Source organism: Notothenia rossii (assembly GCF_949606895.1).
Source record: "Notothenia rossii genome assembly, chromosome: 5".
NCBI classification, from domain to species: domain Eukaryota; kingdom Metazoa; phylum Chordata; class Actinopteri; order Perciformes; family Nototheniidae; genus Notothenia; species Notothenia rossii.
Window position 1 is genome coordinate 84251882 of NC_136903.1, and position 26041 is coordinate 84277922.

At 43.8% G+C, this 26041-nt stretch overlaps 2 protein-coding genes across 7 annotated transcripts in view; one reads left to right on the forward strand and one right to left on the reverse strand.

Annotated features, from left to right (window-relative positions):
• Window positions 1-17480, forward strand: part of LOC307039374 (nuclear receptor coactivator 3-like) — a 35244-nt gene extending 17764 nt beyond the window's left edge. Inside the window, exons 2-23 of one of the 6 annotated variants that reach the window (XM_079681360.1) lie at window positions 804-871; window positions 4721-4825; window positions 5101-5261; window positions 6800-6900; window positions 7108-7282; window positions 7395-7586; window positions 7897-7983; window positions 8299-8442; window positions 9128-9275; window positions 9364-9938; window positions 10280-11253; window positions 11352-11475; window positions 11724-11963; window positions 12118-12330; window positions 12475-12592; window positions 12719-12890; window positions 13357-13719; window positions 14131-14565; window positions 14684-14927; window positions 15009-15201; window positions 15363-15645; window positions 15770-17480. In XM_079681360.1, coding sequence (XP_079537486.1) covers window positions 4740-4825; window positions 5101-5261; window positions 6800-6900; window positions 7108-7282; window positions 7395-7586; window positions 7897-7983; window positions 8299-8442; window positions 9128-9275; window positions 9364-9938; window positions 10280-11253; window positions 11352-11475; window positions 11724-11963; window positions 12118-12330; window positions 12475-12592; window positions 12719-12890; window positions 13357-13719; window positions 14131-14565; window positions 14684-14927; window positions 15009-15201; window positions 15363-15645; window positions 15770-15781 — 5040 coding nt within the window. In that variant the 5' untranslated portion in view covers window positions 804-871; window positions 4721-4739 and the 3' untranslated portion in view covers window positions 15782-17480. Of the gene's footprint in view, window positions 1-803; window positions 872-4720; window positions 4826-5100; window positions 5262-6799; window positions 6901-7107; window positions 7283-7394; window positions 7587-7896; window positions 7984-8298; window positions 8443-9127; window positions 9276-9363; window positions 9939-10279; window positions 11254-11351; window positions 11476-11723; window positions 11964-12117; window positions 12331-12474; window positions 12593-12718; window positions 12891-13356; window positions 13720-14130; window positions 14566-14683; window positions 14928-15002; window positions 15202-15362; window positions 15646-15769 lie in introns of all 6 variants that reach the window. The other 5 variants (XM_079681361.1, XM_079681362.1, XM_079681359.1 and 2 more) reach the window with 5 other exon arrangements.
• A 6110-nt stretch (window positions 17481-23590) lies between these two features.
• id1 (inhibitor of DNA binding 1, HLH protein) lies at window positions 23591-24868 on the reverse strand. Its single transcript, XM_079681387.1, has 2 exons — window positions 24385-24868; window positions 23591-24170 (listed from the first exon to the last, which is right to left on the reverse strand). Exons 1-2 carry the CDS (start codon window positions 24742-24744, stop codon window positions 24135-24137), a joined length of 396 nt encoding a protein of 131 aa, XP_079537513.1. The 5' UTR covers window positions 24745-24868; the 3' UTR covers window positions 23591-24134.
• Between the last annotated feature and the right edge of the window lie 1173 nt (window positions 24869-26041).

Here is a 26041-nt window from a genome sequence, read left to right on the forward strand (position 1 = left end):
AGTAAACAATTTAAGCCTGAAATTTGAGTGTGACATTGTAAAACAGATGATAGTGGCCAGCTCAAGAGAGATTCCTTTCTGTTGCTTTGATTACAGCTTATCCAATTGCTCTGATGCGAAAACAACCAACCCCCAGAGGGCCTTCTCTACTGTGATTATGAATAGCATTATAAGTGCTGAAGGTTATGGAAGCTTTGACTTAATATCGCATGTCTGACATCTCAACGTTTTGAAAGCAGTGTATATGTACTAATTCTAGGATAAAGAGGAGACATAACAATTTTTTTTACTATAAATAATGGCCAAGCAACACATAAAACATTAGTCATGTGTTCAGTAAGGATAGCTTATTGGCCCATCAGGCTATAAATTAAGAGTTAGCCACCACCTGATAATTGTGCAGGGATTTCTGGCCGTTTTGGGGATAGATGAATAATTGCCACACTTTGTTGTTCTCTTAATACTGAGGACAAAAGCTTGTGTAAGCCTCTGATGGCCAGCAGCTAATATCAATCAAGGTGTGCGAGTACGATCCAGGCGACAGGGGTCTAGCCTGATAAACAGAATATGTAAATAGGGTGGATGAGTGGCAACATTTCCAGGAAAGGGAAGTGATGACGCAGTGGAACGGGCTGAGGGGAGGACGCAAACAGGATGCTATCTGCAGTGGCTTCCTGTGCATTTTTAGAAATCAGTTTTTTTCCCATGATTTTCTGTGAAAGCTAAACATAAAAAGGGCAGTGCCATTATGGAGTCACGTTAAGACTTTCAGAGTTCATGACCTTTCCATTTTCTCTTTCCAGGAGATGTTAAGACATTGAAGCGACTCTCGTCCCTGAATGGAGCTTGACTGGGGCTTCTACTGGTCAAGGTGAGCATGATGTATAACTTAAAGAAAATCACCAGTGGCGAACCGTCAGGGCCTTCAAGGCAGTGCTTGAATTGGGCCGGTACTCACCGGTACGCAGTACCGGCACTTCTGATTTTTACCCATGTGGTACCGGCACTTCTTACTGAGTACCGGCAAGGTGCCGGTACTCAGTAAAATGCCGGTACTCAGCCGCCGGCAATATACGCATATATTGTAAACGCAACGCAGCGCAAATGTGGGTCTGACTCTGCCTCACAGAGGGTTGCAGTTGCCTCAAAGAGGAGCAGGGGGGAGAGGAGGGAGACAGGAGAGGCCGATTCAGGAGCCCAGACACACTCACAACTATAAATGAACCAAAAACAAATAAATAAACAAGTTTCAATGTTTTTTCATATTGGATATTGTATGTTATTGCTTATGGCCATGTACTTATGATTTTATGATTATTTAAATGTAACATTTTTGTTTCATATGGGTGTAGTCTCTTTATTTGCCCCTCAAAATGCACCAGATTGATGCATTTAAGTCCAACATTTAAAAAATGATCTTACCGGGGGAGCATGCCCCCGGACCCCCCTATAGGATTTGAGGCCCGGCCCCACTGTTCCCAAATAGATTTGCAATTTTTTTTAAATAGTAACCCATCTCCATATGTTTCTTTTGGGGTAGTAGATTTAAACTAGAGGGCTATCACTTTGTGCAGCAACGCTATTGACAAATAAATCCAGCAAAATGGCACAAAAAACTGGTAGTGGCCTCAGGGACGAGGAGTCATTTAAGCAGCCAGTAGGAGTCAAGCTTTACTTTCTTTTATATCCATAAAGAAAAAGTAAATCTGTTTACAGTTGTTTCATTATGGATGTTGAGAGGTATCCATATATCTCTTCATTTTGCTCTCAAAGTGCACCAGATTGATGCATCTAACTTCAATATTTAAAAAAAAAATGTTCCCGGGGAGCATGCCCCCGGACCCCCCTAGACTAGAGGGTGTCAGGTCCACTCCCCACTTATAAAAATAGCACTTTACCACTGCACCCCCTCTAATCTCAGATGCACCCCGAGTCATTTTGTTTAAGTACAGTGAGCCTTTCTAAAATATACAGTAAAGAGACAAACCCACCAGCATTATAGGATATACTATGACTTTGTGCCAAATACTTGTTGCTGATTTAGAGTACTGGCACCTTTTTTATTCCAATTCAAGCACTGCTTCAAGGTATTCAGGGAATACCCTGGAACACTCAGATAAAACAAACAAAAAATCGATTTAATTATATAAATAAAATGTATATAAAATGAATAAATGAGAATGGTACCTGTGTTGTTGATCTGTAATATTACAGTGTTACGTTGATTTGTTTGTCCTTCTCGGTCCATGCACTACGCATTTCAGTGGTTTTGTGTTAGAAAAGAAAGCAACCAATCAGATCTTGTTCTGGGTCTCTGGGTAGAATATCCTTCAACCAAAGTATTCTATACATCCTTGATAGAATGCCCTGGCCGTTGCACTGAATGAGAGCGTACATTTGGATTGACAGTTTGATCAACCAATCATATATTGATTTGTAGCCAATGGGCGTATTCTTTCAGAGTTTCCCTCGGTTCCAGGGTACTTTAGAAGGCCCGGTAGTTCACTGGCTCGAGACAGAGGATCTAGATGAATGCCACGAAGCAATTCATGCCGTTTTAGTGTTTTTAACGTTGAAATGGCGAGTGCAACAGGTGAAGATTAAGTTGTTGCTGAATTGTTGTGAGTACCCTTTTCAAGACGACAATTCAGTGAAAAGACGGACATTATAACGCCGGGGGGCGGGGGGGTGTGTGTGTCTTCATAAGGTCCAGTTGTGATAGACACGGTTCGCCACTGAAAAAGACACACTCACACACACTTGCCAGGTAGACAGTCTGTCAAAAAATTAAGAAATGGTATTATTTTTAACTATGATATGTTGTATTTCTCAGGTTGGCAGCTGTTGTTTGTGTGCCTGATGGTTTGTCTGACATATCTAATCTTGTCCCTGAGCAAGTTTCACATTGTCAAATGAAGCTGATTCAGGTCAGTGGCAAACTGCCAGGCCTGTTGAGACTCATCTGTGGTTTTGGTTGGCTGCTGCTCGCAATCTCTAACTCTGCTCCAGAAGTGCTGTGTGCGTGGATTTTTTAGATTTCAGGCAGTCAAAGTCTTTTGGAAAGTGCAGAATTAATTAACAAATGACACATACTATTTTCAATGTAAATTGTGTCGTGTAGTTTAAATTCCTGTGAAGTTACAAACAGACTGAAAATGTTTCCCCCATAACCAGAACTGTGTACACAGCCATACATTCCCTGTTCTCAGAAAGGCCCCCAGCTCGGCTTGTTTTCCGTTTTCAGGATTTGAGGCTGACTGAGGGCTGATGTCATCTTTCTCCACTGCTGCAGAGGTGAGCCTTAGGACAGACAGCAGGAAGGAAGGAAGGGAGAAAGGAAGGGAGAAAGAGAGAAGGGAAGGCATTGAGAGTCACAGCCAGAGCAGGACAGGCAGATTTTAGAGAGGGGTGGTGAAAGGTAGACGGACACCAAGCATGCGCTGCAGATTTATGGCGCGGAGTGCTTGTCTGAGACTTGGCGCTCCTGTAGGAGTAGTAGTGGTGAATGGACTGCGTGTCCTAGCCTGCAGTTTGCAGAGCAGGAGTTGCATAATGGCTCCCATCCGTTCTATACTTTTCCACTCTGGAATGAGCTCACTCTGTGTTTAAGACTTTGTTTTTTTGTGTGCGGACGCAGAGTTGAGCATAGAGTCTTATCTGGTTGTGAAGCAGCATGCTACAGCTCTGTGTGAGTGTTTCTGGGTGGGAATCGGAAAAGAGCAGTGACCTTAGAGGCTGGTTAGAGAGGTTTCCTCTAACGTGAACTTTGAGGGGGTCAGACACAGGGCAATGGCAGAGCAAGAAAACAAGGGCAGGGTCCACAGCCCAGTACTGCTACACCCAGGGAGGGAGGGAGAGAAGGGAGGGACTGCCTCAGGATGGTATGGGAGGAAACAGCAGTTAAAACCTATTGGAATAAAGAGCGGATGTGGCCTAGTATGGAGAATGCGGAGTAAAGAGAGAGCGGAAAGGGGATAATTCTTACTAGTCCCTCGCCTGGATTGTTTCTGGGTTCCACGTGCATAAGCAGTGGGTATTTTTTTTCCCCCAGTGCCGTCCCATGCAGTTAGACTGAGAGGAAGGTTGGTGAAAATGTGTCTCTAGCTGGGACAGCAGCTAAAACTCTCTTGCAGACCGTGCTGCGACATGCCTGAACATGAAACTGTTCTGGAAACAGTTTGTGTGCGCTGTGTGTTGCCGCTGATAGCAGAGTGGTATCGTTCTAGCGGGCAAGCTGGCTGAACGCAGAATGACCCATCTCCCCCGAGGCTCCAAATCACTACATCATCATCAGTCGCTCCTCACAGTGGAACAGATGAGATTTCACTCCCATCAGGCACTAAGCAGGAACCAAGGCTGCTTTACTAACTGGATAGTTTACCCTCATAAATCTGTGGGAATCTACAATCTACTCTCGCCTCAGAAGTCACTTTATTTATAACCTCAGTAGCTTCTTTATTTCTTTCCCCCATTACTTGACACTGAGCTCTCAAGGTTTGCCTGGCATCAAAAGTGAACTTTGCAAAGAATTGACGACTGAAGGCATGTCCCAATCCACACTTATCCTTTGATTTGATTATACAACACACATAAGCATATAAAACCACACTCCCAGTTCATTCCCTCTGATCATGTTGCGCTCCCTGTATGTATGTATGTATGTATGTATGTATGCATGTATGTATGTATGTATATATGATGTGTGGTTTTGTGCTTTCAGGGGCTGATATGCGCTGAAGATGAGTGGCATAGGAGACAACTCGTTGGAGCCGCTGTGCTCCGACCGCAAACGTAAACTCTCCACCTGTGACACACCAGGCTTAGGGTGAGTACTGTAACTTCTGTTGACTGTCAGTCGCAGATCAATCATTGTCCACTGCTGTTTTCGGTGTGAATGTCAGCAAGTGCACGAGGTCGCTTCCTCCCTACTGCCCCCTGTAAACATCCCTACCCCCCTTCATCTGGTTCAAACGTATGTCTTCTGCTGCCATCGAAGTATCCTAAGCATCCCAGCCAAGGCTGTGTGGCCTGCATACGGACGGGGCAGGGGGAGGTGAGGTTGTCATAGTAACGTGTCTAATCCCCTTGGCGCCTCGGCAGGTGTGACAAGCGTCGGAGGGAACAGGAGAGCAAGTACATCGAGGAACTAGCGGAGCTCATCTCTGCCAATCTCTCCAACATTGACAGCTTCAACGTCAAGCCTGACAAATGTGCCATACTCAAAGAGACTGTGAGACAGATCAGACAAATAAAAGAGCAAGGTACCCACACTGTACACTCACACACTCACTATCATTATTATTACTTTTATTGCATTTGTTACATTATATTTAGCTGAAGCTTTTAACTTGCAAGTACATGAGTTTTCAATAAACCATACCAATGTTAGTGCTAGTGCATGTTGGAGCCGAAATATCATACTTTGAATGTATTATTTAAAACATATGAATTGCAGTTTCACACAGTTTTGTCACCGCAGTTTAAAGCCTTCTTTATTAAACCTTTTTTTGTATCGTTTAAGTTAGCTGAATGGGGCTGTTGTGACAAATAAGCCAAACCTTTCTTAGTTTTTTACAAGTCGAGGTATTATTACGATTATTATTAATATTATTTATTTTGTTTGTGATAAATGAATTTCTATCACTAATGGAATTATATAATAATTTTTTATATATTTATTTTCCAGTATTTGCTATGGGGGGTAAGCAGGGACTTTAGTTGGGCTGGTTCTCTTAGCCTGCAGGACAGATGATGCCGTGATGAAGTGGTGTTTTGGTTCATGGCCAGGCGGCTTCAGACTGACAGCACGTTTGGCGTTTTGTATCGCTGGGGGTAAACGAACACCAGTAATTGAGACCAGTCCTTGGTGGTCGTGGCTCAAGGCTGTCAGTGACACTGTGGATCTGTTAGTGCCAAACCGTGCTCCTCGCTGCGAGACGAATGACACTAGTGGTGACGCAGGAATCAGACCTTATTCAGTCGCTGCTGCCCTCGGGCCATCTTCCAATCGTTTTGCAGATTTGACATTAGATTGGATATTCAAAGGAGGATATTTTCCACCTGTTTTACATTCGTTGAGATTATATCTGTGAGGTTAAGTGGGTGAGGAAGAGAAAGAGCAATAATATTGGAGTCTACCCAGAGGGTCACAGCTGGCTACTGCTGGCCCCGGTGTTATGCAGCCAGGTTGCCATAGTTACAGGATGGCTATGATGGAGGGCCTGTTTTCTCTTCTCTTTTCTGTCTGTTGTCCATTTAACTCACCTTTTCCCTCCCCCTGTTTACACATCTTTGCGATCATTGTCTCCTTCATCAAATTAGCCTCTGCTTTCTCTGTTCGCTCATACAACAGCTAGTTTGAATTGGAAATTGAATTAAATCCAGAGTGGTATTATTTGTCGCCCTGCTCAGTGTCCGCGCCACAGATGGCCCTGCTATATAGAGTGGTATCTAACAAAGCCTCAGACACATGCTGGTTTTAAAAATAGAAAGGCATGCTAATTATTCATCCGTGACTCATGCTGCCACCTGCTGGCTGGAAAGACAATTATTTTTGCATAAAGAAAGCACCCACAGCAAACTGTACAATAGGCAAAACACCATTATACAAAATGTATTAAACTGTCACTCAACAAGACATGCAGGTCATGTGCGTTGTTCAGAATGAAGGTCACTAGTCTTTCCTTCTGAACCACAGCTGTTCTAGTCCAGTCACACCATGGAAAGGATTTCTAATGTATAAAGTAACAAATACAAATCCACATATTTAACTGTTGTTAAATGACTCATCTGTCCTCAGGAAAGAGCACTTGCAGTGATGACGATGTCCAGAAGGCTGATGTGTCCTCCACTGGTCAGGGGGTCATTGACAAGGACCATCTGGGACCGCTGCTCCTACAGGTCAGCTCGGGGACAATCATTGGGGGGAGGGGGGGGGGGGGGCAACAATAATGACCTGCCTGTACATATGCTGTGCCAGTGCTTTGCTGTCATTGCTCACTTAAACTTGATACTAGTGTCTCAGATGGTTAATAGAGGTGCATCAATTGTAACTAAATAAAGTTAATCATCATCTCTTCATTTTTTTTATGGCACCTATGTTTTCAGGCCTTGGACGGTTTTCTGTTTGTGGTCAACCGAGAGGGCAACATTGTGTTTGTGTCCGACAACGTGACGCAGTACCTGCAGTACAAGCAGGAGGAGCTCATCAACACCAGCGTGTATAATATCATCCACGATGAGGACAGGGAGGAGTTTCACAAGAATCTGCCCAAGTCTAATGGTGAGACAAGGGTTCAATCACACAGATGTATAAATATATGAACATGAGTACTCGATAACACACGTATGAAGTCGTGTTCATCTGCTCAGCCATTGCCAATTTCTCTCCATAGCACCGAACGGGGCATCGTGGAGCGGAGAGGCACCCCGGCAGAAGAGCCACACCTTCAACTGTCGCATGCTGGTCAACTTTGGTCACGGTCAAAGTCATGGGATGCCAGAAGAGAGGCCGGGTGGCCAGCGCTATGAAACCATGCAGTGCTTCGCTCTCACTCAGCCCCGAGCCATGATGGAGGAGGGAGAAGGTAAATGTCACGGATGAAAGCTTCGAATATGTATTTCTTTCATTCCCCTGTTGCTGTTGCTGAATTCCCATGGGGATAAAGGTTTATCTTATCTGGTATTTTATTTTAGATTAAAATTATGTGAAAATACAACTGTTAAAATGTGGCAACTGATTCCAGTTCAATTCCATTGAATAATGCTGAAGATATGATTTAACTAGCAGCTACCTTGTAGAATACATTTACGTGTGTTGCCATGCCTTCCACTGTATCTTTCGGTATATTTTTGCCTAGATGTTATGCCTGATCATTGTGTTGTCTCTTTACTCAGATTTGCAGTCCTGTATGATCTGTGTGGCACGACGCATCATCCATGTAGAGAGGACGGAGAGGTTTAGCACTCGCCATGAACTCACTGGTAAGTTTTTACTGTGTTATCTCTATAAAAGGAAAGTCATTTCTCACATTTAATCAGGTGGCACGATCTTTGGAAATATGTTCTTAGGCACTGTGAGCTAGCATATAATGATGCTGTGTACTAAACAGAATGTCCCCACTTATACTCATAACTTGTACTGTTATGGGTATGGGACCTTTTAAAGCCATGTCATTCTTGTTATTTAGAGATGTACATCTAAGATTCTTAAATACACGAAACCATACTCACTGCATCTATAGTTCCCCATAAATCATCATCCTTTGTGTAATCCCATTGGTTTATCTTGTCTTGCAGGTAAACTGATTGAGATTGAGCAGCAGGCCTCTCTAAGCACCACTATGCGCCCGGGCTGGGAGGACCTGGTGAGGCGCTGCATGCAGATGTTCCTCAACCGAAGTGAGGGACAACCGTGGTCCTACAAACGGCACTATCAAGATGGTATGTTTAATCTGAACCTCCCTCCCTAGTCACTAACACAAAAAGCATAGCATTCATGCATCTGGTGCTACATCAGCAGATGCTATAGCAATTTTATATTTGCATTTGTTTTTAACATTAATGGATTAGAATGACAGCATGGTAACAGACATTGGGGAGCTCTGAGCCATTATTAAAGGTGTCAGGTGTGATTTGATCATTAACAAAAGTATTCAAGGAATGTACCCCAACATGTGTTACGTCGATGCATTCATACGTCACGATGAGTATCACTCTTGACTTCATGTTTTTGTTTGACTTATCTCACAGACAGCAGCCTACATTTGTCTTTGTCGAACTTTAGCAGCTGTTATTGCAGAATTAATTGGGTTAGTTTCACGTTAAGAGCTTTTAGACGGTGACCACTGGAGGGCTTTTTGTTGCACAGTATCTATATGGAAGATTTATTGTGACCGGTATTAGCGAGTGAAGGTTGAGCAACACATTTTACCGTGTCTTCCTTTGTGTCTTCTGAAAAACACATCTGTGTTGCATTGATTATTTCACAAACGGCAAGAATATATCAGATATATGCATATTTATTCAAGTTACTGCTTCAACCTGGCACGGCTGATTATTAGTACTTTTTTGAATGGTTTTGACTTGCTATTTTTGGTGTTTTCAATTCTCTTTTTCTCCACTCTAGCTTTCCATAATGGCCATGCGGAGACCCCTCTCTACCGCTTCTCACTCGCTGACGGCACCCCAGTCACAGCCCAGACCAGGAGTGACCTCTGCAGGAATCCCAGCACCAATGAACCGCACTCATACCTCTCCACACATTTGCTACAAAGGTACACATGTTTTAAATGCTCTCCAAGATTTGGTAACTGTCTTGCTTAGTTTCATATTCTGTTATTAACTTTATGGATTCCATTGTAGGGAGCAAAATGGTTATCGAGCCAACCAGGGAGCAGGTATAAGGCCTCAGACCATGCCTGTGAACAACCCCAACCAACAGATGAACATGAGCCCAGCCGGGGGCATGAACAGAGGCTACGGCATGGCGGAGCAGAGCAACATGCCACAGAGGGGAGCGCCGTCGTACACCGGGGGCAACCGCATGAATCCCATGAACCAGATGAATCAAATGAGTCCCATGCATCAGATGAACAACATGGGTCAAATGAATCAGATGAATTCCTTGCATTCAATGAACTCCCCCATGAACTCCATGAACCAAATGGGGCCTATGACTCAGATGGGCCACCACAGTATGCTTCAACAGCAGCAGCAGCAACAGCAGCAGCAGCAGCAGCAGCAGCAGCAGCAGCAGCAGCAGCAGCAGCAGCAGATGGGTCAGTTCCATGGAGGAGGTGGACCCGGAGGTGGAGGGTACGGGATGACCAGTCCCCCCCCTGCCAGTCCAGGGATTAATGGCCCCCCACACAACGTCATGGGTTCACCCAGAGTCAGAGGAAGCCCAAAAATGGGTGCAGGTCCCTTCTCTCCTGGAGGTATGAACCACAACTTTGTAACTCCTGAAGACTATTACATGTCAAAAATCTAACTTCCTCAGAAATCTGAAATCCTTTATTCGTCCCACAGCGGTGAAATGTACATTGTTTCAGCAAAGGGGACAGTGCAGTTGTCTTACATAAAAAGAAGGAATCACACTCGTATAGTGAAAATTAATTGCATTAAAATAAAAGTACATATCCAGGGTAGAAAAGATAGGTAGCATTATTTCAGTAAAAAAAAAAACACAAGCTTTTAACCACATTTTGTGACATTTCTGTATTTTGTGACATTGTTACTTTCCTGGATTGTTGACATATCTGTGGTTGTTCCTCTGCAGGTATGAACTCTCCCATGAGCTCAAGTCACCCCGGTAACTCTGGAGGAGGATTAGGAAGCACCTCCTTCTCCAGTAGCTCCTTGAACGCCCTCCAAGCCATCAGTGAGGGAGTGGGCAACCCGATGCCTTCCCCCCTCACCTCTCCTCCCCCTCACAGACCTGACAGCTCCCCGAGCATCAACTCCACCAATCAGGCAGCTGGAGGGCCGTGTAAACCCAGCCTTCCGGCCTACTCTGACTCTAAGAGCCCAGGCAGCTTACTGGGGGGTGCAGGAGAGTCTCAGCAGCATCCGCACACCCCCACCAGCGAGGGGCTGCCCGAAAAGCCCGACAGCCAAGCCAGTAGAGAGGCGGGTCCTCCCGGGGGAGACTCCAACCGACGGGTCCCGGACACCAAGAGCCACAAGAAGCTTCTGCAGCTCCTCACCTCCCCCACGGATGAGCTGGTGCCACCTAACCACACACCGAGCTCCGGCCCCTGCTCCACGCCCGAGGTTAAAGAAGGAACAGCTGGTGTCACGAGCCCCTCCTCCTCCACGGGAGTGTCCTCCTCCACGGGCGGAAACCATGGCGCCGTGTCTTCCTCCGGCGCACATGTTACCAGTCAGTCGCTGCAGGAGAAGCACAAGATCCTCCACAAGCTCCTGCAGAACGGGAACACTCCTGACGAGGTGGCTCGCATCACAGCCGAGGCCACTGGGAAGAGCAGTTTGGAGGGCGGGGCAGCTGAGCCGGGGCCCGCCGCTGCAGGGGGGGCGAGAGGACCAGAGTCAAAGCAGGAGCAACACAGCCCGAAGAGGGAGAAGCCCCACGCCCTTCTCCACTACCTCCTCAACAAGGATGACTCTAAAGAAGGCGGGGATGTTAAGCCAAAGCTGGAGGAGCTGGAGGGGAGAGTAGCCCAGGGGCCAGGGGTCACAAGCTCGGACCCCCACTGCATGGATGGGAAGGTCAAATTGGAGCCGGCTGAGGTGGTGAGTCTTATGCGCCATAATACTAATTTGTGAAATTGAGTTTTAAGATATTCAGTAGAGAATGTTTTTCTAATCTTTGGTGTGTCTCGATGGTTCAGTCGGAGACACTGGAGACCATTCTGGGGGTCCCAAGGAACACTTCCAGCTTCTTCTCTGAACCGGACTCCAGAGCAGGGAAAGAGGCAGGAAACAAACCAGGAAATATGCCGGAGAGTTTACAAGGTGAGTCCATCAATCTATTTTAGTATCCTAATCAAATGTAACACTGGTTAATGTGGAAAAACACAGAACATAATGCACGTCCGAGACACTACAGCCATAGAAGCCTTGGCATAGGGCATCAGATAGTTTTATATATAAGTTTTGCATGAAATATCACACTGTAGATGCTTCCTTGTCAGGGCAGTGTTAATCACACAACCTATATGTGTTGGTATGTGAACTTAAATGTGGTATTGTGTGTGCTCCAGAAGGGGTAAGAGGCCCCATGCCTCCAGCTCAGCGTAGTGCCTATCAGAGAGCCTTGTCCATGGATGCCAAGCCCATGGGAGGAGAAGGAGCGGTAGGAGGGGGGCTGGCCGGCAGACGAAACCTCCCCTGTCCCACACTGATCAAGCAGGAGAAGATGGATACGCCGATCCGACCCGGGCCCATTCCCAACGGCTTTCCAGGGGGCATGGGTGTGTGTCCGCCACGAGGCAATCCAACAAGTAAATTAAAGACTTTAACTTAGCATGCCCAAGAGTCCTGGGATCAACAGAGTAGAAAGCATGGGGATAATATTATTATTTTTATATATTTTTCTAACTAAACCAATTAAAAAAAAAGAAACATACTGATAAAACATTGTTTCTGGTCTTTCAGGAGGGATAGGCAGAGGAATGGGAATGCCTCAGAGGCCTCCCATGTCGGCACCAGGCGACTGGGGCATGCAGAGGTCCAGCGGCAGCCCTGTGGCCGGACCAGGACACCCTGGCATGGGACGCTCCGGTCCAATGGGAGGACCCATGATCAACCGGTCCAACAGTGTTCCCGGAAAAACCCGGTCTATGCTGCAGCAGCAACTCATGGATATGGGTATGTTTTGCATTGAACTGTAATAAAAGAGAGACATGATATGAATAATGATAATATCGGTATCAGAATTATTTTCTGGACTTGTGTAATTTGATTTAAGGTGACCTCTTATTGATCATCACCTTCCCATTTTCCTCTCTGCAGGTACCAATGAAGCCAGTATGGGTATGAGCCCGTTTGGTGCACACGGCCCCACACCTCGGTCCCCGTCCTGGCCGGACTCTGCTATGGGAATGGACAGACCAAAGACTAACACAACCAGGTACACCTTTTTTGCACCTCACCCTATGCTTCTAGATGTTTTCCAACTTTGAACTAAAGATGGTGTTGATAGCTTCTGTGATCCCAGTCAGTGGTGTAACCTTTCCTGTGTGGTTTCCTGTGTCAGGGACCAGTTTGGGCACCCCCTGGAGGAGCTGCTAGGGCCTCGGGTCAACAGCGAGGGTCCGAGTGATGAACGGGCACTTCTGGATCAGCTGGATTCTCTGCTCAACACCACTGATGTTATTGCTCTGCAGGAGATTGACCGAGCCCTAGGCATCCCTGAAATAGTAGGCCAGGTACTTCACTAACTAGAGTAAACGTATTATATTTAGCATATACAAGAAATGAAAACAACTTACTTTGTTGACAATTGGGAATATATACATTTGTTATTCTTTATACAGAAAACGTGTGCTTCAGGAAGTATAAAATATGACTTAATGGGTGCAATGCTCATTTTATATGCATGCATGTTTAGCTATTTAGTTGAAAGCTTGATACTCCAATAAAATTTCAGATTTATAATACCAAATAAAATCCACAAATAATTGATCATTTATCAGTAAAAAATAAGTTCATCATCTCCAAATTAAAGAGAATATCATTTGAAAATATAACATGTTTTTTTAATGGTCTTTGTGCAGAGTTCATAAATAAATGATCTGTCACTAGTTAGACAAAACGAATGCCCTTATCTGCTTTTTGTTGATATTAAAGTTTAATTGTCCAGTCTGAATGAAATGCATCTTGTCTGTTCCCCAGAATCACGGACCTGAAGGCCAGGAGCGAGGGCCGGTTCGGCGCCCACAGTCGGAGCCTTTCCCCGGGCGCGAGTCCTCTTTAGGCATGGACCAAAAACCCATGTACACCCAGGGCTACCCTGGACCCCCGGGGCCCTCCGCTATGGGCATGCAACCCGGTTATGGTGGCTCCACGATGCAGGGCCAGTCTCCAGGAAACTTCAACCCCATGATGAATCAAGTGGGCCAGACTGGGGGCTTCCCTAATATGGCTGGTGGCATGGGGGGTATGGGCAACCCGCGTTCAAACATGATGAGGCCTCGCATGATGACCGCCACCAAGCCTCTGAGACTGCAGCTGCAGCAGAGACTGCAGGGACAGCAGGTGATCACACACACACACACACACACACACACACACACACACACACACACACACACACACACACACACACACACAGATATACACGTTATAATAAAGTTACATCAGGTCAACTGCTGTCTCAGGAGAAGTATGTCCCTATTTAAAAAAAGCCATAATGCATTTCAATTGACTGTTTTTGTTTCCAGTAATGACAAATAAGCTTTTGACAGACTTTAGAGTCTCGATTTTGTAAGAATGAACAGGCCATAGGTTTTATGCTCTGATAGCTGTCATTTATACTTTCAAAAATGTTGATTTAAAGGATTCATTACGATACATTTCCGTTATATAATCCAAATGTGACACCCAGCAGTTAACATAACAAAAACAAAAACTTCAATATTTAACTCTTTATCTTGTCATATTTTGCAGTTCATGAACCAGACCCGACAAGGCATAAAGATGGAACACGCCTCCGGAGGAAACCCTGCCCTGCATTCAGGCATGCAGCCCGGCATGCAGCCCGGCATGCAACCTGGGATGCAACCCGCAATGCAACCTGGGATGCAACAAGGAATGCAACCTGGAATGCAACAAGGAATGCAATCTGGGATGCAATCTGCAATACAACCTGGGATGCAACAAGGAATGCAACCTGGGATGCAACAAGGAATGCAACCTGGGATGCAACAAGGAATGCAACCTGGGATGCAATCTGCAATGCAGCCTGGGATGCAATCTGCAATGCAACCTGGGATGCAATCTGCAATGCAACCTGGGATGCAATCTGCAATGCAACCTGGGATGCAACAAGGAATGCAACCTGGCATGCAGCCCAACATGCAGCCTGGAAACATGCCTGGCCAGGTATGTCATCTGCACTTACTCTCACTAATGTAGTGTGCCTTCACTTGCCACTTTTTAAATGTCATCTACTATGGCACATTTGGAAGTGTTAATGTCAAAGTGTGATATTTATCTGCAGCCTGGTTTCCTGAACGCGCAGATGATGGCTCAGCGCCAAAGGGAGATGATGACCATGCAGATGAGGAGGCAGCGGATGATGATGTTGATGCAGCAGCAGCAGGGGCAGAGCCAGGCGGCAGCAGCAGCAAGGGGCTTCAGCCCTCCTCCAAATGTCACCGCACCAGGAGGCATGGAGAGCCCCATTGGAGGCCCCGCCATGAACCAGCCTGGACAGCAGGGCTTCAACTACGGAGGTAACTACGGTGAGTTAACTGAGATACGACTGTGTGTCATTTTCTCTTGGATGTTCCACTTTAACTTTGTTCTTATTGTTGTAGTTGCAGGGATGAACCAGCAGGGGGACCCATCGTTCATGGCTCCTGTTAGCAGCCCACCAGCAAACATGATGCAAGGAAGAATGGCAGGCCCTCCTCAGACCAACATGATGCCGGGGATGCATGGGAATCCCCAGGCAGGAGCCATGTACCCCTCTGGAGAAATGAAAGGCTGGACACAAGGCGGCATTCCCCGCAGCAAGTATGTACCGCCAGGCCTCGTTCAGCAAAATAATGTATCAATTATTCAAGTGTTTAAAGCTGATGGTAACCTTTTTAGCATCATATAAGGTTTTCCCTTGTGTTTATTTCTGTCTGAGATAAATGGCCTTTGTTTAACCTTGTTTTGTTTTTATTTTTTAGCTCCTACCCCCAGCAGCAGTTTCCCCAGCAGGGCAGCCAGGGCCAGTTTGGACCCATGATGATGAACAACTCCATGGGTGGAGCAGGGCCGGTCAGCGGGGCTGGTGCGGGACAGATGGGCCAGATGCCAGTACAGCGGCAGAGCCAGATGCAGGGCCCAATGCAGGGCCCAATGCAGGGCCAGATGCAGGGCCAGATGCAGGGCCAGATGCAAGGCCAGATGCAGGGCCAGATGGGCATGAACCCCATGGCAATGGGCAGAATGCAAATGGGACCTGATCAGGTGTGTAAAACATTGCAACATAGTATATAATATATAACATTTCCTAATGCTTAAATATATGTAAACATATGTTATATATTTTGTTGAGTTGTGTTCTCACAATATCCTGTTTTTGTCTCTGCAGAAGTATTGCTGAGGACCGGTGGCAGAATCTGGAGCTTTTCAGCTGCAGCAGAGCGGTCTGAGCCCGAGAATAGCTGGACCTAAACACACACACACTCAAAAACACACGCAGTAAGAGTTCTCCGGCATTATCTGTGACACAGGCACAGCAGACCGCTCATCCTGGCAGACGTGGGGCTAGACGGACTACCGTTGGGCTTCATCCCCGATTGAAGCCTCAAAATCTGTTGCCCTGTGAAGGTGATGCACAAACACAAAGTACCTGTGTGTGTGTGTGTGTGTTTGTGTGTGTGTATGTGTGTGTGAGCGCATGTTTGTGAGTGCGCTGTTGTCGGCAGTATTCAGCGTCACGGCCAGGCTGCAGAACTATGGTACAACGAGCGGTGGCTGCACTTTACCAGGAAGCTTCTGTGTGGAACAAAGATCGATGCAATATTTCTTCATCATTACAGCCTTACTAGAGATTCAATGCCTTCACAACAATGGGTTTCTTTTATTTCTACTTTGGATGCGCCTCATTATTGAAGTCATCGGAAGCTATAAAGCACAGTTATCTAGGTTATGCAGATCGGAGCAATAACTCTACGCCTCTATGCTTTAGACTGTAACTGAGCATCCTAACACCTGTTATAAGCAAACAAATGGTACTGCAGTATTAGATGTCTCTGTGAATATGAATTGTAAATATTCTACAAAATATATCAAACATGCTTTTTAAAGGCCCATTATTGCACAAAGTATGAGACCTGGTTGTATTTTTGTGTCCCATAGGTCAATGCCTATTTGGTTGATTTGTATTATTTTTTTAATGCCGTTGCAAATATTGCAGGTGTGTTCGGGGGTTTCCTTCCCTTGTTTGTCATTTTTCTGTATGCTGTATTTTTTAATTTTCCAAAAAGTCATGTATTCCATGTTTTAGCGAGGCACTTTTACTTGTGACGAGGATCTGACGAGTTGAAGGTTTGAGCTGGAAGATGGCGGAGGTGGTTGATTACGTTAGAAAATAAAATTATTTTTAGGGGCTTTGTGTGAGGGGAGGTTTATGGGTTTTCTCTGCAGTACAGTAAAGAGGAATGTGCTCCTCAATGTAACCTTGCAATGTTTCCCCCTCCCTTAACCCTGTCGAGGGTATTTTATTCACCCCCATCTTCTGTTGACTGTTAGTCTCATCTTGCCGAATCTACCTTTTCAACATGCGCAATCCAAAGATATTTTTCCATATCTCTGTATAGTCTCCAAGGTTTCTGGTGTACATTCGTAATGATTATATTCGTCTGAAGGTGACTGGGGTACATATCATGGATCTGGTTTTTGTACTGTAAGCATAAGGAGAAGTTCCTCCACAGTGAGAGGCGTTCAGTGCAGAGCGAAGAGGACTGGAAACTCAACAGAACGTTTTTACATCCAGGAAAAACCAACAAAGCATGTTTTGCTGTGAAAGAGAAATACCAATGGAATGCAATCCACTCCAAGACATATCAGTATCTCTTCTATCTTTCAGGAAATAACTTCATTTTATGTCAAGATGTTTGTTTTTTTTACTTCAGGAAACTTTGTAGAGTTAAAATGAAGTGCAAAAACGAGGCAAGAGATCATAGGGTTTTGTTTTTTTCGTTATTTCAAGGTAAGATAAGCTGTCATTTTACAGGATGTATATTACAGATTTGTTCTGTTGTTGATATTGATGTAAATACAAATTTCTATTTAAACACTTTTGACTCTGGTTGTGTAATTATTACCCTCTGACTGCAGTTCACTCCCTGACTATTAACAGTAAATATCAGCCACTATTGCACTGACAAAATGTTGACCAAAGAAAGTGAATCGTAGCTGACGCTGTCAGTATCGTAATATAGATGTTTAGTATTTGCCCACAAAACAATTTTTTTTTAAAGAAGAGACATTTTCAGAACATTTACTACAAATAGAGCTAGTGATGGATGTGTAAAGAAAGACATATGTTAATTTATAAAACGGACAAGTCAAATCAAGCAATCTGATTGGTTCTTAGCCGTGATATACTGAGCGTATACCGTGTAGAATTGTAAATTACTTTTCACAACAAGTCAGTATCCCTCCGCGTCTGAGAAAAACAGTATACCATTGGGCTGAAAAGTTTCTTTTCATACTGGAACAAGAAAGCAGCGGAGAAGTAACGGGGCAGAAGCCCTCCTTTTTGACGCATCGATCCAGACATAGACATCAAACGGCAAAAACAAATTCAGTGTGCAGTTCCTTTGGCATTAGGGCAGGGATATCTAGATACTTTTGAAGGTTTAACATAATGAATTGTGCTACTTTTAAAGCAAGCAACGATGTTTTCAAATCTGTAATCAAAGAGGTCCGCAAAAACGCTATCGACCAATCAGATTGCTTGATTTGACTTGTCAGTTTTATAAATATATTTAAATTTCTTCCGTTACGAAACAAACTTACAAAGCATAAAATGGAAACATTTAAGATTAACTTCGACCTCCGGGGGGGTCTTACTATAGTATTGAGGAGTGGATTGAGCAGTGCCTACCTATCTCCAGAAAAAAAAGCACCTAAACGACGACATGCAGAGCTACGTGAAGAGCAGGTAGACCAACTGGAAAAGTACCACCATTCAAAAGCTTTCTGATGCGGGTCTTGAAACAAAGCAGAGAAATTATGACCGTTAGTGGCCACAGGTCCATAAGCTCTCTCCAGAGCTACTGGAAGCCCAATCTCGGGGACCGGAGAAAGTGGAGCAATATTCTCGCCACGCCAAGCAACAGCCTCGAACATCCTCAACCTATACAAGTGACCACGTAAGCCATGCTACTGATGCTGGACAGTTTTTCAGTGGATGCACAATAAACATACACATTAATGTAAATAAACAGCCAAATAATGGATCAACGCTCTCTGTCTAATATGTTCGCTTGCTGTTAGTGTTGTTGCATAGCAACCACCTTGCACTATGTTTTGTGCAGAAGGCAACGGAGGGACTATTTTATTTTGAACATCATTATTTATTAATAAAAACTATTTAAATTAGAGTGTGTATTTTTCTTTCATATTGCCACACTTGGTAACCGTTTTATAAAAACAATAAATAAATTGCTTAAGTATACATCATCAGTAGCATGTTTACTCTTTAACAGAGCTAGTATGAACTGCTTTGTATAAAGAATTCAAGTTTAATGTGACGATTATTAAAGGTCGGCCCCTCCTAAGGCTCACAGGACACATCTGGGGCGGGTCATGATGATCTTGAAATAAATCACTTTGATCAAACAAAGCAGATGTAGGCTAGTCTTTTAATTGCAAGATGATTGACTTGTTACCCTTTTTTTTTTACCTCTTTAAAGCATCTTTGAGCACCTTGATAAATAAAATGTATTATTATTATGAATTTTAGGCTGACCTATGAGCGGCCCGACCTAAGGATGCAGAGGCAGAACGTCCAGCAAATCCCACGGTGTGGGAATTTATTTACAAGGGATGGCAAATAGCCAGGCCACAGACATGGCAACACTTAAATCCAGGAACAATTCAATACAACCTACAAACACACTTCCCAACCTAATGGCAAAAAGAGCTGCCTTATAGCCCCAACATTTAGGCTGTAGGCCTACTGTACTATAAAAAGGGGCGTTATGTACAAATCTGTTTTTTATGACAGTTATAGAAAGGTTAAACAAGACAAACATCACTGCAAAATAACAAATTAAGCTATACCAACAAATATACATGTCACAGAGAGATACACCACTTTCCTCCTTCTCTTTTATCCCAACCCGGAAAAATAAAAGTGGATTCTGTTTCCCCGGGGACGCTTTTTAGCGACGGACCTGGAGACAGGAGACAGGTGTGTGTTTTACATGTGACGTTATCGGTAGTTGTTGTGGTGATGTGTATCACTTGTCTTAAATATACTTATATTACTTAAGTTCAGAGATATGTAGTAACTAAGTAGATTTACTCATGTACTGTACTTAAGTAGAAGTTCAAGATCCATTATTTGAGTATTTCAATTGTTTACTACTTTGTAATTTATACCCCACTACAATTCAGAGGTGAATACTGTACATTTGTTCCACTAAATGTATTTAATACCTTTAGATACTTTCCAGGTATTGTTTAAAAATGTGAAATATGATCAACACTTAAATCAGACTTTAGTTGCACCTGGAGTCAATTCACAAGCTACCCTGCAGAATACAAAGTCATTCAAACTAGCTGCACCTTTACTCGCTTTGCTATCACTTTAATGCATCAATAAATATAATCAAATCACATTATTATTCTGAAAAGGGCCAATCTGCATAATGAGTACTTTTACTTTTGGTACTTTAAGTGTATTTTGATCCTAATACTTATGTATTTACTTGAGTAACATCTTGAAAGCAGGACTTGTACTTGTAACAGAGTACTCTTACACTCTGGTACCTACTTTTACTCAAATACAAGATCTGAGTACTTCTCCCACCTCTGCTTAAGTGATCAAATCAATATGGAGAACTGCACATTGAAATTTGTCCTTGCAGTCAGTTTTTCCCGATCAGGATTAGTTTCATTCCATAGTTCAGGATATTCAATCAATCAATCAATCAATCAATAAATCAATCAATCAATCAATCAATGTTTATTTATATAGCCCAATATCACAAATGTTACATTTGTCTCAGTGGACTTCACAATTTGTACAGAATATCAGTATGACAATACGACACCCTCTGTCCTAGACCCTCACATCGTACAAGGAAAAACTTCCAGTGAAAACCCCACAGTATAAAGGGGAACATGGGAGAAACCTCAGGGAGAGCAACAGAGGAGGGATCCCTCTCCCAGGATGTGCAATAGATGCCGTGTGTAAATTGAAAAGACAATACATATTTACAGCATAGGTAGTCCAAATGTTTGGAAATGCATGTGTCTATAATAAAAAGATGAATCCACGAGGATGTCAACAATCCTGTGGGAGCCATCAGGGAAGTAGTATGATGAAAGTCAGAGAGGACCACAGAGACAGGTTCAGCTACGACTCGAAGTCCAGGACTCAGATCAGGACTCAGGATCAGCCACGACTCAGGATCCCGGCGTAGATAGACAAAAGGCAACCCAACAAAACACACAGTTACAATTGAAAAACATGTTTTCCTAGGTTTCTAAATTGTTGGGGGGGCTGTGTGTGTGTGTTTTATCTGATCCGGATGGTTACTAATTCCTTTTCTTTATGGCGGTCACTTTTGACCGGGAACACCATGGGCGTTGCAAAGTTGACTAAATCATCCAAAATGTGGTGATCGGCCATTTTATAAGTTCAACTGTCTACTGTGAATCGAATGTCAAACAAAAAAGTTATGATTGATGAAAGTAGTAAATCGGTCAGATTTGACCCGAAGACAACAGGAGGGTTAATACAAAAGGTTACGTAATATATCCTTAAGGAAATGTAATGATAGCTACCATATAGAAGTTCTCTGTTACAATAACTAAATGTAGTCATAAAAAAACACATCAATCCGTTTTTAAGAGTGCGCTTAAGACCTTCCTTTTTGATAAAGCTTATAGTTAGGGCTGATTAGATTCAGCCCCTAGTTTTGCTGATATAGGCTTAGTTTGTCGGGGGACATCTTACTTCTTCCTTCTCTCTGTCTATACCTGTGTACTCTCATGTTCCGATTAACCCAGCTTCCCCAAATGTCTTTCTTTTTGGTGTCTATATACGCCGGGATCCGGAGTCATGGATGATCCTGCGGTCCTGTGTCATGGATTGCGAGTCCTGGATCTTGAGTCGTGGCTGTGGCCATAAGTCCTGGATGGATATACTCATGGATTCATCTTCCTATTATACACACATGCATTTCCAAACATTTGGACTACCTATGTTGCAAATGTATTATCTTTTCAATTTACACACGGCATCTATTGCACGTCTGTCCGTCCTGGGAGAGGGATCCCTCCTCTGTTGCTCTCCCTGAGGTTTCTCCCATTTTTCCCTTTAAACTGTGTTTTCTCTGGAAGTTTTTCCTTGTACGATGTGAGGGTCTAAGGACAGAGGGTGTCGTATTGTCATACTGATATTCTGTACAAACTGTGAAGTCCACTGAGACAAATGTAACATTTGTGATATTGGGCTATATAAATAAACATTGATTGATTGATTGATTGAAAACATACTCAACAATGCTTTATATAGAACACGTTTTTTTATATATTATAATATTCAAAAACAGAATTATGAATCATTGATATAGCATTTATATTAATTATAGTGCTTGATAAGAATCAAGACATACATTATACTGGAGTAGCACATTTTATTTAAATTGTAAATTATCTACAATTACTTATTATCAGCAGGCAAACCCTGCGACCGGAAGATGGCGCTGTTGCCTGCTGAGTACCTTTTTGAATCCTGCAGGTCATGCCATGTTCGCAAGAGGGCGCTACCTACAAGAGCGTTGAAGAAAGGGTATGATTTTTCTTTATAGATTCATGGGTTTAATAATAATTAAGAAATTAGTACATTTAAAATCCAAACAATAGTCGACCCTAATTGGATTTTAATGGTAACAACATCCTGAGTACAGACCACCACAAGCCTGGTTGTAATTCAATTAACTCCACCACATTAAGAAAGAGTGCTATTGAATGTGTGATTAAAAACAGAAGTTGGAAAAAACTATTCTTATTTTTTTAGAATAAAAGAACAAATAAATAATTGTTTGTTAAAAAATATATTTAACTTTTAATGGACAGCTCAAGTATGTGTTTAAAAAAATAAAAAAAGTATACATCCATTAATACAACTTTAAAACATACGACTGTACTGTGGGAATCTCTACCAAAGAGCAGCTCTCTCTCTTTCTCTCTGAGTGTTGGCGTGGTTCCCGGCCCATCTGCGGCCTGGCCCGTGGATTACTGTTTGTTAATGTTTCAATCAGCTGTGTGTTGAGGAATGTGGAGCTATTTAACCTGAACTTCCCCAGGTGTGCCGAGGCGCCGCTCAGTCTGGGCCCCGCCGCCCTCCCCTGCCCTTGGCACAAAGCTATCACACAAACACAATCACACACTGGCCACGCCGGGCTGCAGCTGTGCGCATCGCACCGCAGGGAAATGGGAAAAACATTGCACCAGGGAGACAGAATAAATCTTATAACGAATCGCCTCGCCAAAGCCATTTTAACCCCTGCAGTGCCGGGGGGGAGACTGGAAAACTGTTGATTTACACTGATAACGTATTGAAACACCATTTTTAAAGGATGTTTTATTGAATGAAACCAACTTTTGTCTAATTTCTTTCACTTTTTTCTTATCTTATCTTATACGTGGGTTGTTTTATTGACACCATTTCTGTGTAGTGACTTAACCCTCGTTAAAAAAGCATTTGTCATGAGATGATTTTATTTTAATTTAATTCCAAACTTCCTCAATTTGTCAAGATGTTAAAACTTGACGATTTAACATGAGACTTCCTCCTGTAATGTGATACGGTAATGACCCATAGAGAGGCAAATTACCAATTTAACTGGCTCTGAGCCATGTTGTTGACCACCAGCTTACTTGAGTGACTTAACAGCTTCTTCTGTGTAGCACTTTTTTATTGACAACCACTTTACACTCCCCTCGTGCTCAAGTCAGCAACAAAATAAGCTATTCAGATGAAAATGAGTAGGCCTGCTATTAATCATATTGATAATAAGGCCATAACAGCCTGTTATACCCACTAGTGTCATGTTTCACAACTATGTCCCAAAAAATCCACCACTAAAAACTCCAGGTGCAAGATATAACACCTCATACAAGCATCTTTATCTCTCTCACCCACAAACACAAGGACACCGAATGATTCTTGTTCAAAAATAATTGTCTTGTTTTAATAAAAACACGAATAAGGTACATTGTAAGAAAACAATATGTTCACATAATGTGGCATTGTAATATACAATACAGTTTGTCGCTCAGGAATCTGAGAAATGTACTTAACTTTTTACAAAATGTTGAATATCTCTATATGGTTAACACAAGATAAAAACAGCGTAACAGAAACATTAGCTTTCTTTAGAAACTCTACAAGCAACGAGCGGCGCTGGTTGCACTGAACATGTCTTGGTCCCCGGGCTAACCCAGTCTATATCTGGACACCTCCGCACATCTTCTTCGTCTTCTTCATTCAGGGCCCTCTGATGAATCGAGAGCCTTGAGTGACAGAGAACCTCTCCGCCGGAGAATGTCCACTCAACGTTATTTTTCTAGCATTGGGAGTTTGAAACGTCCCTACACAGTTCAAGGTTTTTTTTTACAGATGTGTTTTTAGAATACACATCAGATTGCCTTGTTCGTTTTCTGCGGTGCTCGCTTTTTTGGGTGATGGCGCGATGCTCCACTGGCTCTTAACGGCACATAATCCTGTCGTCTGAGCATCCATTCTGAGGGAAAGAGAAGAGGGATATTGATTAAAACATCTGTTCATAGTTAAACTATCATAGTCAAACTCTGTTCACAACAAAAACTCAGCGCAACATTTACTTTTACGCACAGTAGACTTTTACGCATGGCTTTTTCAACTTTAGGCATAATACTAATATTCCAAAAACATGTCACATCAGTTATACACTGCAGTGTATGTGAAAAGATATTTACCTCGACTGCGATGCTTGCGATCTCAGCATTGAGCGTGGTCAGAGGTGTGCGGATCATGCCACTGGAGATTTGGCGACTCTTCTCCGGCTCGTCCAGCTCGACCTGCAGGTCCCAGATGTAATCAATGACATGCTGCAGGATCTCCACCTTGCTGGCTTTCTTGTTGGTGGGCAGCGTGGGTACGAGCTCCTTCAATTTGCTGTAGCAGCTGTTCATGTCGGCCAGGAAGGCGCTCATCTGTTCATCCAACAGTGGGATTTTGCATTTGGCGATGGTCAAGCTCTGCTCGGACAGGCAGCGTACCATGTCCTCTCCGCCGACCTTGCTCTTCAGGGCGCAGGTAGATCCGACAACCTTCATGTTGATTAGTGTAGAGGTGTAGTTTCCAAAAGAGGGATAAAGTAAAAGTAGTTCAGCAGTGAGGCTTCTTTTCCTATTAGAGATCTTGGCAAGCTTATGTTGACAGTTTGCAACATCCACATGGGCTAACCTCCTCTGCTTTATAGCCGAGAAGGAGCCGGGGGGGCGTGCCAGAGTAGTGCTGTTTGAAGACAGGGAGCCAATCAAAGGGCTGGGTTTGTATTGAAAGGTCGGTCCACAACAGCAATCCTAACCAATGGCTGTTCCCGCCTGGTTATCAGGATTTACAATCTGTTTGAGGGATGGCGTTACAAATGGAAACAAATGTGTGTCTTATGGGTAATATGTGGGAATCCAGCTGTCCATGGCTTGGGGACTCTGCAGGTGTAGATAGCCTGGGGACAGTCACCGGGTGGTGAATGCACTGTGGGAATGTGTGTGGGATGGGACGGGACAGGATGAATAGGATGAATGGCTAATGATAATTAGGCTGCCACAGTGCCCTAGATTTGCCTCATACATTGTTGATGGCACTGCAGATGTGGATGACAATAGTACAGTAAAGTAAGACAATTGAGTGGCCAAACAATCCTGGGAAAATATTCTCTTTTTGGTCATTACTGTTTGCAAACAACTGTTGTTGTGAGGAATGCAGTCACTAAATAGATCAGCAGTTTAATCAATTTATCGCATCATTAGTTAATAACATTTGAGGACAGTTTGGGGATTGTTTTGAGAAAATAGGTTGCACACTCATTTCTCAGTGGAGCAAATCCCTGTTTTTATTTAACTCAAAGCTCTCTTTATGCTTTCTCTCAGCACAGGCTCTCTTTTTGCTGCTCCTCTAAAAGCAGCAGTGTGAGCAGCAGCTTCACGGATTCCTTCACATGTTTCTGCAGTGTGTGCTCAGCCTTGTGTGCTCACTCAGATCGCATCGCTCTGTTCTGAATCTTCCCCCCAGATTGTCCAAACAAGCCCGAGCAGACTGGCAGGCGCCAGCGCGGTGACGTCACCCATTCATCCGAGCCTTGACGCCTGTCAGCCTGGCGCCGCTCGGGCGGTCGCCATGGAGACGTCAAACAAGAGAGCTCGCACTCTGCACTGCTCCATTCACCTGCGTGGCGCGCGGAGCCCTGAGAACAAACCGGCTCCGGGGCTTTGTCGTTCATTTATCACCTTTAAAAGCAGCGGGGTGGGGGGGTTGGGGGGTGGGGGTGGATTACCGCCCCGCGCACCTGCAGAGCCTGTCAGAGGAGAGGCTTTATTTTAACACTAAATAACTGCTGCATTCCTCCAC